The sequence below is a fragment of the Tiliqua scincoides genome, chromosome 1 (genome assembly GCF_035046505.1).
Source record: "Tiliqua scincoides isolate rTilSci1 chromosome 1, rTilSci1.hap2, whole genome shotgun sequence".
In the NCBI taxonomy this organism is placed as follows: Eukaryota; Metazoa; Chordata; class Lepidosauria; order Squamata; family Scincidae; genus Tiliqua; species Tiliqua scincoides.
Genome location: NC_089821.1, coordinates 134,238,172 through 134,252,131, shown reverse-complemented (window position 1 = coordinate 134,252,131; position 13,960 = coordinate 134,238,172). Strand labels below are relative to the sequence as shown.

At 43.6% G+C, this 13,960-nt stretch overlaps 1 protein-coding gene and 1 pseudogene across 1 annotated transcript in view; one reads left to right on the top strand and one right to left on the bottom strand.

Annotated features, from left to right (window-relative positions):
• The window catches only part of COL4A1 (collagen type IV alpha 1 chain), a 170,452-nt gene that overhangs the window by 73,433 nt on the left and 83,059 nt on the right, over positions 1–13,960 (top strand). The window contains exons 14-21 of the mRNA XM_066633158.1: positions 1,293–1,328; positions 1,941–2,000; positions 4,809–4,853; positions 5,080–5,133; positions 7,644–7,685; positions 8,972–9,065; positions 9,575–9,610; positions 13,691–13,855. Coding sequence (XP_066489255.1) covers positions 1,293–1,328; positions 1,941–2,000; positions 4,809–4,853; positions 5,080–5,133; positions 7,644–7,685; positions 8,972–9,065; positions 9,575–9,610; positions 13,691–13,855 — 532 coding nt within the window. The remainder of the gene's footprint in view (positions 1–1,292; positions 1,329–1,940; positions 2,001–4,808; positions 4,854–5,079; positions 5,134–7,643; positions 7,686–8,971; positions 9,066–9,574; positions 9,611–13,690; positions 13,856–13,960) is intronic.
• Positions 7,787–7,906, bottom strand: LOC136637914 (5S ribosomal RNA; annotated as a pseudogene).

The window sequence follows — 13,960 nt, the reverse complement described above, 5'->3', positions numbered from 1 at the left end:
TGTTACTGCCTTTGCACTTCCGCCCACCTTGGCCTCTTCCTGAGGGGCACATTCATGTCATTGGGTGTGGGGAAAGACATGGTGCCCATCTGTAGGGGGCAAAATAATGTATACAGTCCTAGGGTTACTAAGGAATTTTACTGCCATATGTTGGGAAAGGGAATTGTCTTGTCCAGAGGGCATTCTATACCTTTGTTGAATGGCACACAAGTGGGGTTCTTTTCCTTGTTAAATGAACACTCTGCACAAGCTGGGTCCGCTTCTCCTTGGGAAGAAGTGCTCTTCCCCTTTTGACCAGTCCCTTGGGGCCCTGCCTTCCCTCAGGATGACATCAGTGGAGTTATCTTGGTTCCTGGGGACCCAGCTTTCACAGGTGTCACCTTACCCATCCTCTTTCCTTTCCCTCTTTACCCCATTCCTTGCCATTTTCCTTGCCTGTGTGCTATTGAACAGTTTCTAATAACAGATCATATTAACATTTCTGCCCAACGTTGCATATATGCATCAGGGACCAAATGGGCTGGGCAAAAATGGGTTAAGGCACTGGAGCTTTTGAACAGCTAATCTTTACATAGGGTAGATTTCCTATCACCTATCATTCACATTTACAAAGTATTTTTTTAAAAACTTACTATGTTTTGAAGCAGTAGGCAGTAGACATATACAGCAAGCATCCTGAAAGAGTAACTGACACTTTGAACATGTGAACTGAACAGTGGTTAGGCTTGGTGTTCCTTTCTATTGAAACTTCCAAATTTCCATCATTTCTAATTTTAACGACTTTGTCAAGGGAACATCTGACTCCTTTCTAAGCTATTTCAGTGGACCTGATACTAACCTTTGGCAAAAAGAAGATGATGTGCCCAGGCTGGGGGAGGAGGGAGCTCTTTCCTCCAGCTCCTATTGAGGGTGGAAGTCCAGCACTCAGCTGTGAAGGCTGTTAGGTCAGCCCCTTCCCAACCTTTCTAGGGACTCCTTGAGGTCTATGGGCCCTGAGGGGAAGAAGAAGAGGTGCCTAGGCCAGAGGGAGCCTATAATGCCAGCTCCTCAGGTCAGTGCTGGCCTCCATATGTATTGTACTTTCCAATGTTGTAAGCCACCTTGGGAACCTCTTCAAAAGTGGTGTATAAATAAACTGAAGAGCAAACCATTCGCCCGAAGCTGTTGTGCTGGTGTAGAGAAGAGTCAAGTAGTGTTTTTTTGTTGTGAAGTTATGTTGAATTTGGATCTTTTTCTTTGTGATCTAGCTCATACTTCACTGTATTTATCTGCTGTGTTTCTCATTCTAATAGGGTGATCCTGGTGAAAAGGGTGACCCTGGCTACCCAGTAAGTATGCATCTGATATGTATTTTGGTTATTTAAGAGATGATGGTGAACATATCTTGAGGAATACATTCTGGGTAGTTTACAGCTCAATCCTATCCAGGATTGGGCTGTACTGCAAAAATGTTTATGACAGGAAAACAGAGCGCTCATCAGCAGCCATTTTGGGTGCACTGCCACAAAAGGCCATTGGAGCAGGTAAGATGGGGAGGGGTGAAACTGAATGGGAGGGGGGAGAAATGGGGATGGGAAGGCTGCCAGAGTGGGTGAATCTGGGGTGATGGCATACACTGGATTCTCCCTCCACTCTCCTCCCCCATCCTTTCTCTCCCCACACTTGCGGCAGCTAAAGAGCTGGCACAGGTCCGAAGGGACCCATTGTGACTTATGGAAGCATAAGCAGATTTAAATTTCCTTTTCCCTCTGAATACTCCTGCTCTCCCCCAGACCCCCTCTGGATACAGAGCACTCCTTTTCGGTGCAGCTACACCAGCGGGGGTGTGTGTGGGGGGTGTGGAGGATGGGTGGAGGATAGGATTGGGCTTTTAGAACTAATATTAAAATTTAATTTGCAATTGACTCTAGTAACACAGAAGCATTGCTTATGTTTTGAAGGGATCACCAGGTTTCAGCACGAAAGGGGAGAAAGGTGAACCTGGGAAACCTGGTCCACGGGTATGTATGCATAGTGTTTTTTTCCCGCCAATAAACTTGCTTTTATAATAGCCCCATTTAAGGGCTATTATTGAAAATAGTGGTCCTGCCTGTGAATTAAAAAATGGAATGTGTTTATGGAAATTAGATTCATAATGCAGAGAATTCTATAGATGCACATGCTTTCTTTCATTCTTGCTGAACATAATCTCTACCTTTCATATAGGACAGGACATCATTCTCCTAGTTTTCTTTCCAACCCCACAGGATGATAAGCCTTCCATGTTCTAGATCAGGGGTGCCCAAACCCCGGCCCGGGGGCCACTTGTGGCCCTCGGAGGCTCCCAATCAGGCCCTTGGGGAGCCCCCAGTCTCCAATGAGCCTCTGGCCCTCCAGAGACTTGCTGGAGCCCATGCTGACCAGATGCAACTGCTCCCAGCATAAGGACGACTGTTCGACCTCTCACCTGAGCTGTGGGATGAGGGCTTCCTCCACTACTTGCTGTTTCACATCTGTGATGCAGCAGTGGCAGCAAAGGAAAGGCTGGCCTTGCTTTGTGAAAGGCCTTTTATAGGCCTTGAGCTACTGCAAGACCTTCATTTATTCATATAAGTTCCATCTCTAATCATTTATGCAAATTTATTCAAATTTTAAATGTAAATTAATTCTTTTTTTCCCCGGCCTCCCAACACAGTGTCAGAGAGATGATGTGGCCCTCCTGTCAAAATGTTTGGACACCCCTGTTCTAGATGTTAAGAAAATTCTCTTGCTTTTTATGTTAAGCTCTCAGCCCGCATCAGAAAAGATAATGGGCCCATTCCTATCCAACTTTCCAGTGCTGATGCAGCTGCAATGCAACTCCAGGGTAAGAGAACAAACATTCCCTTACCTTGATGAGGCCTCCATTACTACCTGCCCCCAACTGCAGGATGCAGCACATGCCTCATTGGCATTGCTGCTTCAGCGCTGGAAAGTTGGAAAGGATTAGGCCCAAAACCTTGTTGATCCTTGTCCTTGCTACAGGACCACATGGAAAGAGAGGCTAGAATTTTACTTGTGGAATAACTTTGCAGAGCTGCATCATGGACAATCTTCTCTAGCAACGTGTCCTGTCTAGGTGTGTTTTCCCTGATGTTCTGAAAAAAACAGAACGAAACATTAGACTTTTTTAACAACATGGATTCTAATTCTTTGACACAGCCATGGTCTTCTCACTCAAATAAATATATGTTAAATTGTTGGATTATTGCTGGCCATGAAAACCTACGAACATATATAATCCTCACCGTGTTTATAAAACTTTAGATGTATAAACATGGTGAGGATTGCCCTTGTTGCAGCTCTGCAAATCTTTTCCAAAAGCTTGAACGGTTTTGATGGACTGTGCTGCAGGGGTTTTCATAGCAGAACTCTGTACCTTTCCCCAGGTAAGTCAGCTCACTAACATCCCATTGGCGTGAATGCATGTAGACCAGTGGTTCCTGAAGACCTACTTGGACTTCGGGAACCCTGTAAGTTGGCTGGGGGCAGCAGCAATGCAATCACCATGATTGTGCTGCTGCCAGGCAGAGAAGGGTTTTTTTTCCCACTTACATGGGGGTCACTATGGCTCTCTGGAGGGTCTGGGGACACTGCAAGCCCCTGCAGCCCTTCCAGATATGTTGTAATTTGGAAATGATGTAAAAAGAAAAAAAAAACCACTTCCTGTTTTGGGACTAAAACCAGAAGTGGGTTTTTTTTCACCTTTTTACAACATTTCCAAATCTCAAGGTGGGCTGCAGAGGGGATTACAGTCTCCCCAGATGCTTTGGAGAGCCATAGCAACCCCCAGGTAAGTTGAAAAACCTGACAGCAGCATGATCATGGCAATCACATTGCTGCCAATTTCTGGGCCATTCCTTTTAAAGGGGCATGATCCTTTTCGGTTCTCCTGGTGGGTCACAACCCACCAGTTTGAGAACCACTGAGTAGACCATGAAGAAGAACAGGTTGCTTTCCTTTGAAGTTTCTCAAGTGGTGAACAGCCCTGTCAAGCAACCTGCTCGTACTTCCATTTTGCTGGAGAATATTCATTTCTCTTCGAATGTTCATTGGTGGTTAAAAGCAATTGAGTGGGAAGGCATTGGCCATGCCCTAACCATTTGCACTGACATGCACCCATCTCTGTTTGGGGGCATGACTGCTAACAAAAATCTTGGGTAGAACTTTAGTATTTTCCAAAGATGAGGGTTTGCAGAGATACCTATCCCACTAGTGTGACTGCACAGATGATCACTCAAAAGTGTTTCAGTTAGAGATAAGTAACTTGTTCCAAGTGCTGCTTGTTCTGCTTGTGTGCTGTGCTTGGAAGGGGAGAGAGCTCCCCAACCTTCTTTTCTCCCTCCTGCTGCTGCTGGAGTCACTACTGGAGCAGCAGCCAGGTAAATGGGTGGAAGTGAAGGAGGAAGGGACTTGGTGGACCCTTGACATGTTGGGTGTATGTGAAGGTTGGAGGTTGAGTAGCTATGTTAAGTGTGTGGGAGAGGGGGCTGGTCAGAGTTGCCTCATGAGTGAATTGGAGAGAAGGGAGCTGTAGGGGTCCCCTTGCATTTAGCTTTTCCAAACTTCCCTTGGCATTCCTCAGATTTCCTCAGATAACCTCCAAGATTTTTCTGAAACTTCTAAAAACTTCTTTGGGAAAGCTTGGAAAAACCAGCTGGTTTCTGAATCAAGCTGCCAGGAAAGGGGGTAGAGCTCATACATCATTATCATTTTGGTTATCTCAAAATGTCATATAAAAGGTGCAAGAATTTCTGTCTTAACCATGTAATGTGATATCTCTATTATAGGGAAGACCTGGAAAGGAAGGAGAGAATGGAGAAAAAGGAAGCACTGTGTGTATTTCATTTTATCTTCAATATTGCATTGTTATTACATCTTTAAAGACATCTTTGGTCATGCTTGAGTTTTGGATTACAAACTTTTAAGCCCTATTTATTCTCTGTTAGTGTGTAGTTATTACAGAAAAATGACTTTTCATACTTTGTTCATACATTGAGCGTTGTACTGAAACAGGGAACAGTCATTCTGTATATATTTCTTTTTCTATGACATATGTAGGGAGAAGCTGGCCAGCCAGGATTCCCAGGACTACGTGGTGCAGATGGCCCTAAGGTGATTAGATGATTTAAAGATACACCTTTAAAACTTGTTTGACTTGCAGAGAATAATAAAAACTCTAGAAGAAGCACTGAATATTTAAATACTTTTATTGTTTATCCCTTAGTTGTGCTGTTATAGTGTAAAACTGCTAGGTTCTGAAACTTGCTTAGGTGCATCTATTCTAACTACAGCTTGGCTAAATTGGCACAACTTAACAACCACAAATTTTGGGGGGGGTCAGTCTAAATCTTTGACTATATTCTGCAGATAGTATGATTTGTGTAGAGTTAAAGAGCAATAAATTATAATCTCAGTTTGCAGTAAACTTAGAGCCAGACATCCTTATGTTTGCACTTGTCTGTCTGACCATGTGACACTTAACTATAGTGGCTTTGTGTCTGCTCTTTTCCTTCAAATCCTTCCATGGTCTTCCCTTCACCATATCTCTCCATTCTCATATTCTGGCTTATCTCTGTCTGTGACTTTTTGCTCTTCCAGCTTCACCACCCTTGGTTATAAGAAGAGCCCTACTAGATCAGGCCAAGGGCCCATCTAGTCCAGTTTCCTGTATCGCACAGTTTCCTGTATCTCACAGTGGCTCACCAGATACCTGTATAATCTTGCCACTCCTTTGTACCTGGTGTTCAGAGATAGGCAACCTCTAAAGTCTGGAGGCTGTGTACAGTTATCATGACTTGTAACCTATACTCAATTTTCCTCCATAAATTTATCCAAACCCCTTTCAAAGGCATCTTAGACCAGGTGCCAACATATCCTGTGGCAAGAAGTTACACAGATTAATACACATTAGGTAATGAAATGTTTCCTGTTGTCTATTTTGATTCTCTTGCCAGTCACCTTTAATGGATGACCCCTGCTTCTGGTATTGTGTGAGAAGGAAAAGAACTACTTTTCTGTCTACTCTATCCATCCCGTGTATAATTTTATATGTCTCAATCATGCCCCCCCAGGCTCCTTCTTTCTCCAAATGTTGTAGCATTTTCTTATAAGGATGGTACTAATTCACCCACTAATCAACTCACTAATCATTTTGGTCATTCTCTTCACTATATCCTTTTTGAGATGCCGTGACCAGAACTGGACACAATTCTCCAGATTTGGCCATAGAATTGATTTTTACAATGGCATAATAATATTGACCCTTTTATTTTCAACCTCTTTTTTAAATAATCCTGAGCTTCTTTACAGCAGGCTTCAGGCTAATCAGGCTTCTTTACAGCAGTCACGCACTGGGTCAACACTTCCTTTGAGCTGTCTGCCACCACCCCAAGATCTCTCGCCTGATCTATTGCAGACAGCTTAGAACCCAAGAGCATATATGTGGAAGTTTGATTTCTTGTCCCAGTGTGCATCTTTTAGCACTTACTTACCTCTTTCACATCTGCCATTTTGCTGCTCATTTCTCCAGTTTGGAGAGATTCTTTTTGAGCTCTTCTCAATCCACTCTGGACTTCACCACCCAGAAAAATTTAGTATGAACTGCAAACTTGGCCACCTTGCTGCTTATCCCCATCCAAATGATATCTCCTCCTCCCTCAAACAATTCTGTGCCTTCTTCTTTACTGCCCCTTATGCTAGGAACTACCTCTCAAAAAACCTTTGAAATAGCACAGCTCTTATGTTTCTCAAATTCTTCCACAAAGCCCAGCTTTTTCATGAAGACTTTGATCCTGCCCACTTATACCCATACTTATAATAACTAAGCCTAAGTACATGTAGCAACAATCATTGCATTTTATTTCCCATGCTTTCTATTGTTTTTATTTCCTTTTACTTTCTGTGTTGTCTCCCATAGTAGTAGTAGAGCACAATCCTAAAGGTGCACTTGGCCAGCGCAAGTCCCTTGCGCCGGCCTGAGAGGGTCACAAACATGCCATAAAGTACGTTTGCGCTTCCTCGGACTTCAGCTGGGCCGGTGCACAGACATGCGCTGGTCCACAGAGGCCAGTTCCTGCCTTTGCACCAACAGAGACAGGTGAGTCTGCACTGGCTGAGCTTGGCCAGTACAGGCATCTGTGGGAACGAGGAGGAGGCATTCCGGGGTGGGGGGAGGGCAGGCGGGAGCAGGGGGTGGGGCCAGGAATTGGCTGTTTTGCCAGATCCTATCCCTATCCCCTAGCAGCCTTGGGCAGACCTCTTTAGGTGGTGCAGATCCTTGTAACCCCATTGGGGCTACTGTGGCTCTACCCAAGGTAAGGGTAATTACTTCCCCTTGCCTTGAGCTAGGCAACAGCCAGCCTGAAACTCATGCTGGATACAGTGCAGGCCAGACGGTCTGCCTGTTCCAGCGCAATTTAGGATTGCTCTGGTAATGTTCCAGGCTATGGTGCAGATGCACAGAGGGCAGTCTGTATCCGCTTCCATGTAAAATGGCACAAGAGGGCTAGCTTGCACCTTCACTTACTGGTCCTCATGCATAATGACTAGATTGTGCCCATTCACAGTAAGGTTTCTTTTTCTTCAATCACTTTTAAAATGTAAATTCTTTTACTTTTTTTAAGGGAGAAAAGGGTGTACCAGGTTTTCCTGGACCTCCAGGAATAGTAAGTGAATGTCTATATGAATGTCTGTCTTAAAGTACAGTAGTTACATTTGATGTGAAAGTCATGGTTGGCAACCTTCAGTCTCAAAAGATTATGGTATAAGCCTACAGCACCTGGTATTCCCAGGCAGTCTCCCATCCAAGTACTAACCAGGCCTGACCCTGCTTATCTTCTGAGCTCAGACGAGATCAGGCATGTGCTGGGTAACAGTTGCTGCTTATGTGAAAGTCATAGTACACAGTTTTCTTTTTGAACGCTTTATCTAAAGATTTTGATTCAGTTCCCTGCTGTATGTGATCAGAATTTGAAAATTATTTGTAATTATTTCTGTGCAGACCATTTATCTTCAAAGGTGTGAAAGGAACCACTTTTTACTATCCTGCTGACATCCTAGTCCAGGGATGTCAAATCAATTTCATACAGAGGGTCAAAGTTAGGCATTCGTGGTGCCTGCTGAGAACCAGAAGTGACATCATTATGCAGATGATGGCCAGAATAAGCGCTTTGTTTTCACATAGAAACTCATCAGCTGCAAATGACAGAAGAGAAAATTTTCAAATCTTGTTCATATTTTTAAGATATGAGACAGCCCAATTATCAAGCTGAGAGATCCCAATTATAATGGGGGAGCCAGATAAATTGCTTGCAGAGGCCGCATTTGACCCACAGGCCTTATGTTTGACTCCCCTGTCCTAGTCTGTCAACAAACAGAAGTTCTTCGGACTGTTAGCAAAACAAACATGGGAGTACAAATGTTGATAGCGGGTGACTTGCTTCCTTGGCAGAATGGAGTTAAAAAACAAAGTGGAGTTAAAAAACCCCTATGATGAATCCCATTTCCTCCTTTTTTTTTTTTTTTTTTTTTTTTTGGCCTATTTTCCTGCGGTTTTAGACATGTTTAATTTCATAGAAGCCCCTGTGAAATTTAACAGCTAAAAACTGTGAGGCATCCTCTTGGAGACAGTCTTTTTTGTATGTTTGCTTGAAAAATGCCTTTGTGAGACAGCCTTGTGATAAATGTGGATTCAGGCTTCTCTTTTTGTCAGAGATGGCCAGCCCCCTTCCAGGATTGTATGCACTTAGAGACCAGGCAGCCAAACTTGTCTCCAGTCAGGGAGGTTGAGTTTGTGATACACAATCAACTTGCCAGTTAATGTGGCTGCCCATATAGAGAACTGAAGCCCATCATTTATTCTGTTTGAGGTTTGAACTTCTTGGTGTTTATTTTGAATTCCCTTTCTCTTGCCTGAACTTTTGAATTCCCTCTCTCTTGTCCTTTAATTTAGGTTATAGGTACAGAGAAAGAAGTACTAATAGGTGAAAAAGGAGATCCAGGCCCTCCAGGATTCACAGGACCAAAAGGGGAGCCAGGTCCAAAAGGTAAATTTAGATAATTGTTACTTTTTTTATGTTCCAGCTATTTGAAGTTGGAAATTAACTGATCTGAGTAAATGCCAGATCCATGTTTTAATGGATCTCTTTTCAGTAAGTATATTCTGCCATAAAAATTGTAGAGAAAATAGGATAGCAAAAAAAGGGGGGCAGCTCCTAAGCACCAGCAAATAAATAGAAGCCTCCAAACAGGTACAGAGGTGGAAAAAAGAAAGGAGGAAGCCTTCAAGCAACCAATATAGTCATTATTTTTAAGCATTTCCTTTTGCAGAAGATGTCTCAAAAGAAGGCAGTAGCTCAAAATGCAACAACAATAATCCACAATATATTTTATTCTCTACTCCTATCTAGAGCTTGCTTCATAGAGAAAGCAGATGACCTCCCATTTTGAAGAATATTTTAGGCTACCTTCTCAATGGAACCAAGCCTAGCTTCAGAGAGAGGCTAATTCCAATGCTTGCTGTCTGAGAATTCATCACATTTGTTTTTTTTTTAAGGTTTTCAAGGTGTGCCAGGGCTACAAGGTCCTCCAGGTGAGAATATTCATTTTTCTTTGTTTGCGTTTAGAATGAATCTTGCCTTTCTTAGTATTGTCTTTCAGTGTTGCAAATGCTGGGATTCTCTCCTTTATGTCCACTAGGAGGCATGCTGATCTAAGGAAAGTGTAGCTGATGTGCTAGAAGGCAATTCCTAGAGCTGTTCTTTCTCCTTGCTCTGCAGCAGATGGACACAGGTTCACAACCTAGTCAGGACAACTATCTGTTTTAATTCTGGTTTGTTGAGAAGTGCTGTAACGCATGTCAGTTGTCCAAAATAAGGACCGGTTTTAACAGCATCCTTATTAATTAGGCTGTCATAGAACAATTCTGACACTGCAGATGCAGTCATCTCAACACAGTATTGTGCAAAAATTTGACCTTTCACCTACTCCCCATCCCAGCCAAAATGCACATTTATGTACAGAGCAGATGTTTAAAAGGTTGCATGTGAAAGGAGCAAAGGGGTAGGAACAGTGGCATAGCTAGATCATTTGGCACCTGGGGCCCATAAATTTTTGACACTTTGACACCTCTCTCCCATATGACAAAATTAATTAATCTGGGCTGCAAGTCTGGGTGGAAGCCCATGTCTATCTGCCCAGCAAAACTTGGCTAGAGAGGCCAAACTTCAACCAACAGCCTAGGTCTACCCACCAGTCAGAATGGAAGTTCAGGTCTATCCAGCAGGTAGATCTGGGCTCCAAGTTCAGGTGGGAGCCCAGGTCTACCTATCCAGCAGACCTCAGCCACAGAGACCAAAGTTCAGTCAGGAGCCCAGGTCTACCTGCCTGGTTGACCTGGGCACTGAAGTTAAGATAGTGCTCATGTCCCCCACAATACAAACACAGGATCCATCCCTGACTCGGTGACATACTGCCTCTGCATCTGGAGGTTCAATGTAGCTATCATGATTGATAACCACTGATAGTTTGTAGTCCGCTATCAGTGTTTAGAATCCAAGTCATCTAAGCCAGTGTACAGCACCCAGCCTTCTCACCAATGGCATCGCTAGGGTTGGTGTCACCCGGTCTGCTAACTCATGGCGTCATCCCATTAACTTTATTAATTTTTACTGTAGAGCGGTACAGGTTACCCAACCACTCAATAACCAACAACAAAAAGTGGCCAACTTGATGACACTCTCACAACTGAATAGGTCTATCCAGCCCCAGAGGGCAGTCAGAATGGGAGTGAATAGGAGTTTTAGTATCAAGATAGGATAGGAGTTCTAGTATTAGCTCTGATACATGGAAAAGGGAGCTGACTAATAATAACATCTTATTGGTTCCTTGCTGTGTCATAATAACACGTCGTTAGCTCTCAGAACACTCAGACTCATTGGTCAGTTTTGAGTTAAGGAAATTATATATATATATTGATATAAAAACATGATGGTATTATTCCTAAGAACCACAATTTCCACAATTTTGGTCACTAGTGGTATCACCCCCTGGGTGTTACTTTACTAACACCTTATTGGTTCCATGTTGTGTTCCGTCTCATTGATCCATTTTGAGTTAGGGAAATGTATATTTTGTTACATACGATAGTTGCATTTTTGTTTTCTGGTTTTTTGGCCATAAATTTTGATAGAATTGAGATATTTCACTCTGGTTTTTTTCATTGCATTCTGCAGTAAATTATGCACTGAATGGTATATAACATGATGGTGGTATACCTACAAATTGTGATTTTTAGCAATTTTGGCCACTAGTGGTGCCACCCTCTCGAGGGTGGAACCTGGGGCCTACTGCCATCTCGGCCCCCCATTTGTACACCAGTGGGTAGGAAAGCCATTTGCAACCTGCAACAAACAAACACACATAAAAAAACATGCAGGCAGCAGCAAGCCACTTCACTCACTTTGCTCCTTCTTTATGCTCCTTATAGAAGGATTGGTGCACAGAAGGATTGGTGTGGGGGGTTAGGAAGCTGGTTGCTGCTGCCCATGCAGCATTTTCAATAGTGGCAACCAGCTTCCCTGACCCTTCCCTTTGCTCCTTCCTCAAAGCGTCCCTTGAAGTTTTAGATGACTGCTCAAGGAAGAAACAATGAGAAGGGAGTGGGGGGAAGCAGCCAGTTACCCGGCAACTTTGTTGTGGTCCCCTTAGATAAAACAAAACTTCCTGTGCTTCCTGTTTTGTCAAGAGGAAGGAGTGAGGTAAGTACTGGGCACCTGCTTCTGTTCAGCCATACTAGCTTATCCTGAGTCAGATCATGGTCAGTCTAACTCAGGATTGTCTACTAGACTGACTGACTCTCCAGGTTTTCAAAGGGATCTTTCCTAGCCCTACCTGGAGATATCACAGATTGAACTTGCACTCTTCTACATGCAAAGCATGTACTCTACCACTTAACAATACCTCCATTCCAACTCCCCTTTGCTCTTTGTTGCACTACATATGTCTTGGATGTAGTGTAGTTTTCCTCAGGGTTACTGGAATGGCAGTTGCCCAAGTAACCCTCAGGAGAACTACATACCCAAGTGTCACCCAAGGCTTTCTTCCTATTACACTTGCAGTGCTACAGGGAGAGAAGGGAGGTCAAGGAGATGAGATCTTCCTATGGCTGTTTATCTAGTCACTCTTCCCTGGACAGATAAGGGAAGGAAGAAAGTTTGGGGGTGGGTATGAAGATGGGTATTAGGGAAATTAATTTGAATTTGACTCAGAAATAAACTGAGCTATTTTCTGATGTTTTTGAGGTAATATGATACGAGGTGTGTCCATTCCTAACCATGAGGTTGATCAAAAATATTTTTATATTTGAAAAACAAAGCAAGACTACACAGGTGACAATATTTGCAAATACAGCATGATAGATAAGGTAAATTCAGTTCTGTCTGTCAGTGAGTAATATGCTCATCTTCTTTGCTCTCACATCAGACTTTCTGCCTGTCTGCCAAGTGGCTGCTTGATCAAGCCACTTGGAGGCTGTCATGATGTGATAGCAAACAATTTACCACATCTCTGTAAAATGTCATGTTGCAGTGATTGTGCGAAAACCACAGGCTTTGTATGGCAAGTCACTGCACACTAGTGGCTCACTGTGTGGAGTAGGCGTCCCATGTTTGGACTTCAAGTGATACCACACAGTTGGATGTTTCTGTGGTGTGATCAGTTACTAGCACTACATGGAGCCCTTCACATTTGGAGCTTCCCTGTTTGGTGCTCTGTGACCTGTCATCAACAAGTGCCTCAGAGAGCTGTCAGTTGGTCAACTCCACAACTGATGATGATTTCAAGGGGCAGATGGGAAGGTGGTAGTGGGAGGGTTTAAAAAGAGGAGGAAGCTGAGAGGGGAGAAGGAAGCTGAGGAGGAGAAAGAGGAGGTGCAAGGGATGAAAGAAAGGGAGAAGGAGAGGTGAAAATTGGAGATGGAATGAAGACACAAGCAGTGGAGATCAAACAGAACAAAAAGGCAGAGCACAATAAGGAGAATGGGATGGCCGGGGGAAAGTCAAGGGAGGAAGAAGAGTACCAGAACAGGAAGAACTTCAGGGGCTAGTCAGAGGGAGACTGGAATGGAGGGAGGAGAAGTAACCAAGAAATCCCTAGTCTGAACCCCTGGCCCCTAAGCAAGGGTGTTTTGGGACACCCTCTCCCACTTGCCCCAGCAAGGAAACGTGACCACAAGACTGAAATATAGTTTCCCAGTCAGAGCCATGAAGTGGAGGGCTTCCATTTCAGTGCTTCCTCGAGCCCTTGATGTCATGTCAATAACCACCAGCAAGGTGTGAACAGAAACTGGATTGAAACAAGTGCCTGGTTCAGAAGTACCATTCCCCTCTCCACCAATTCTATGTGCAACCTCCTCAATAAACCCTGAAATTCAGTAATATCCTTCAGGATTTTGGATTTTATAATAAGAGTTGAGGTTCTCCCATGACTTTCCCAAGTCATATGGTACAGAGTAAGACGGAGCAAGCAAAATATGCAGGGTGGGCAACAGTTGGACAATTATTGCTTTTGCTTGAGTTCATTTGGTGAGCTTCACATAGCTAAGCTCTTATTATTGTCTTGATTGATTATTTTTCTGATGGTTTTTTATGCGTGTTATATTTCCATAATCAAGGGCAACCCAGTGCAGGAATAATAGGAGCACCTGGTATTCCGGGAGAGAGAGGAGAGAAGGGTGACCGAGGCCCTCCTGGACTTTCTTTGCCTGGACCAAAAGGAAGAGATGGTTTTCCAGGACCTCCTGGCTCACCAGGACCTCCAGGTCCACCTGGCACAACAGGCAAGTTAATGTGCAGGCCAAGGCCAAATGTTGTATATGCACATAAAGAATCTAAGATAAGGAGGAAAATGTCAAGGCTGCAGTAAGAACAGTTGTGAAATGAAT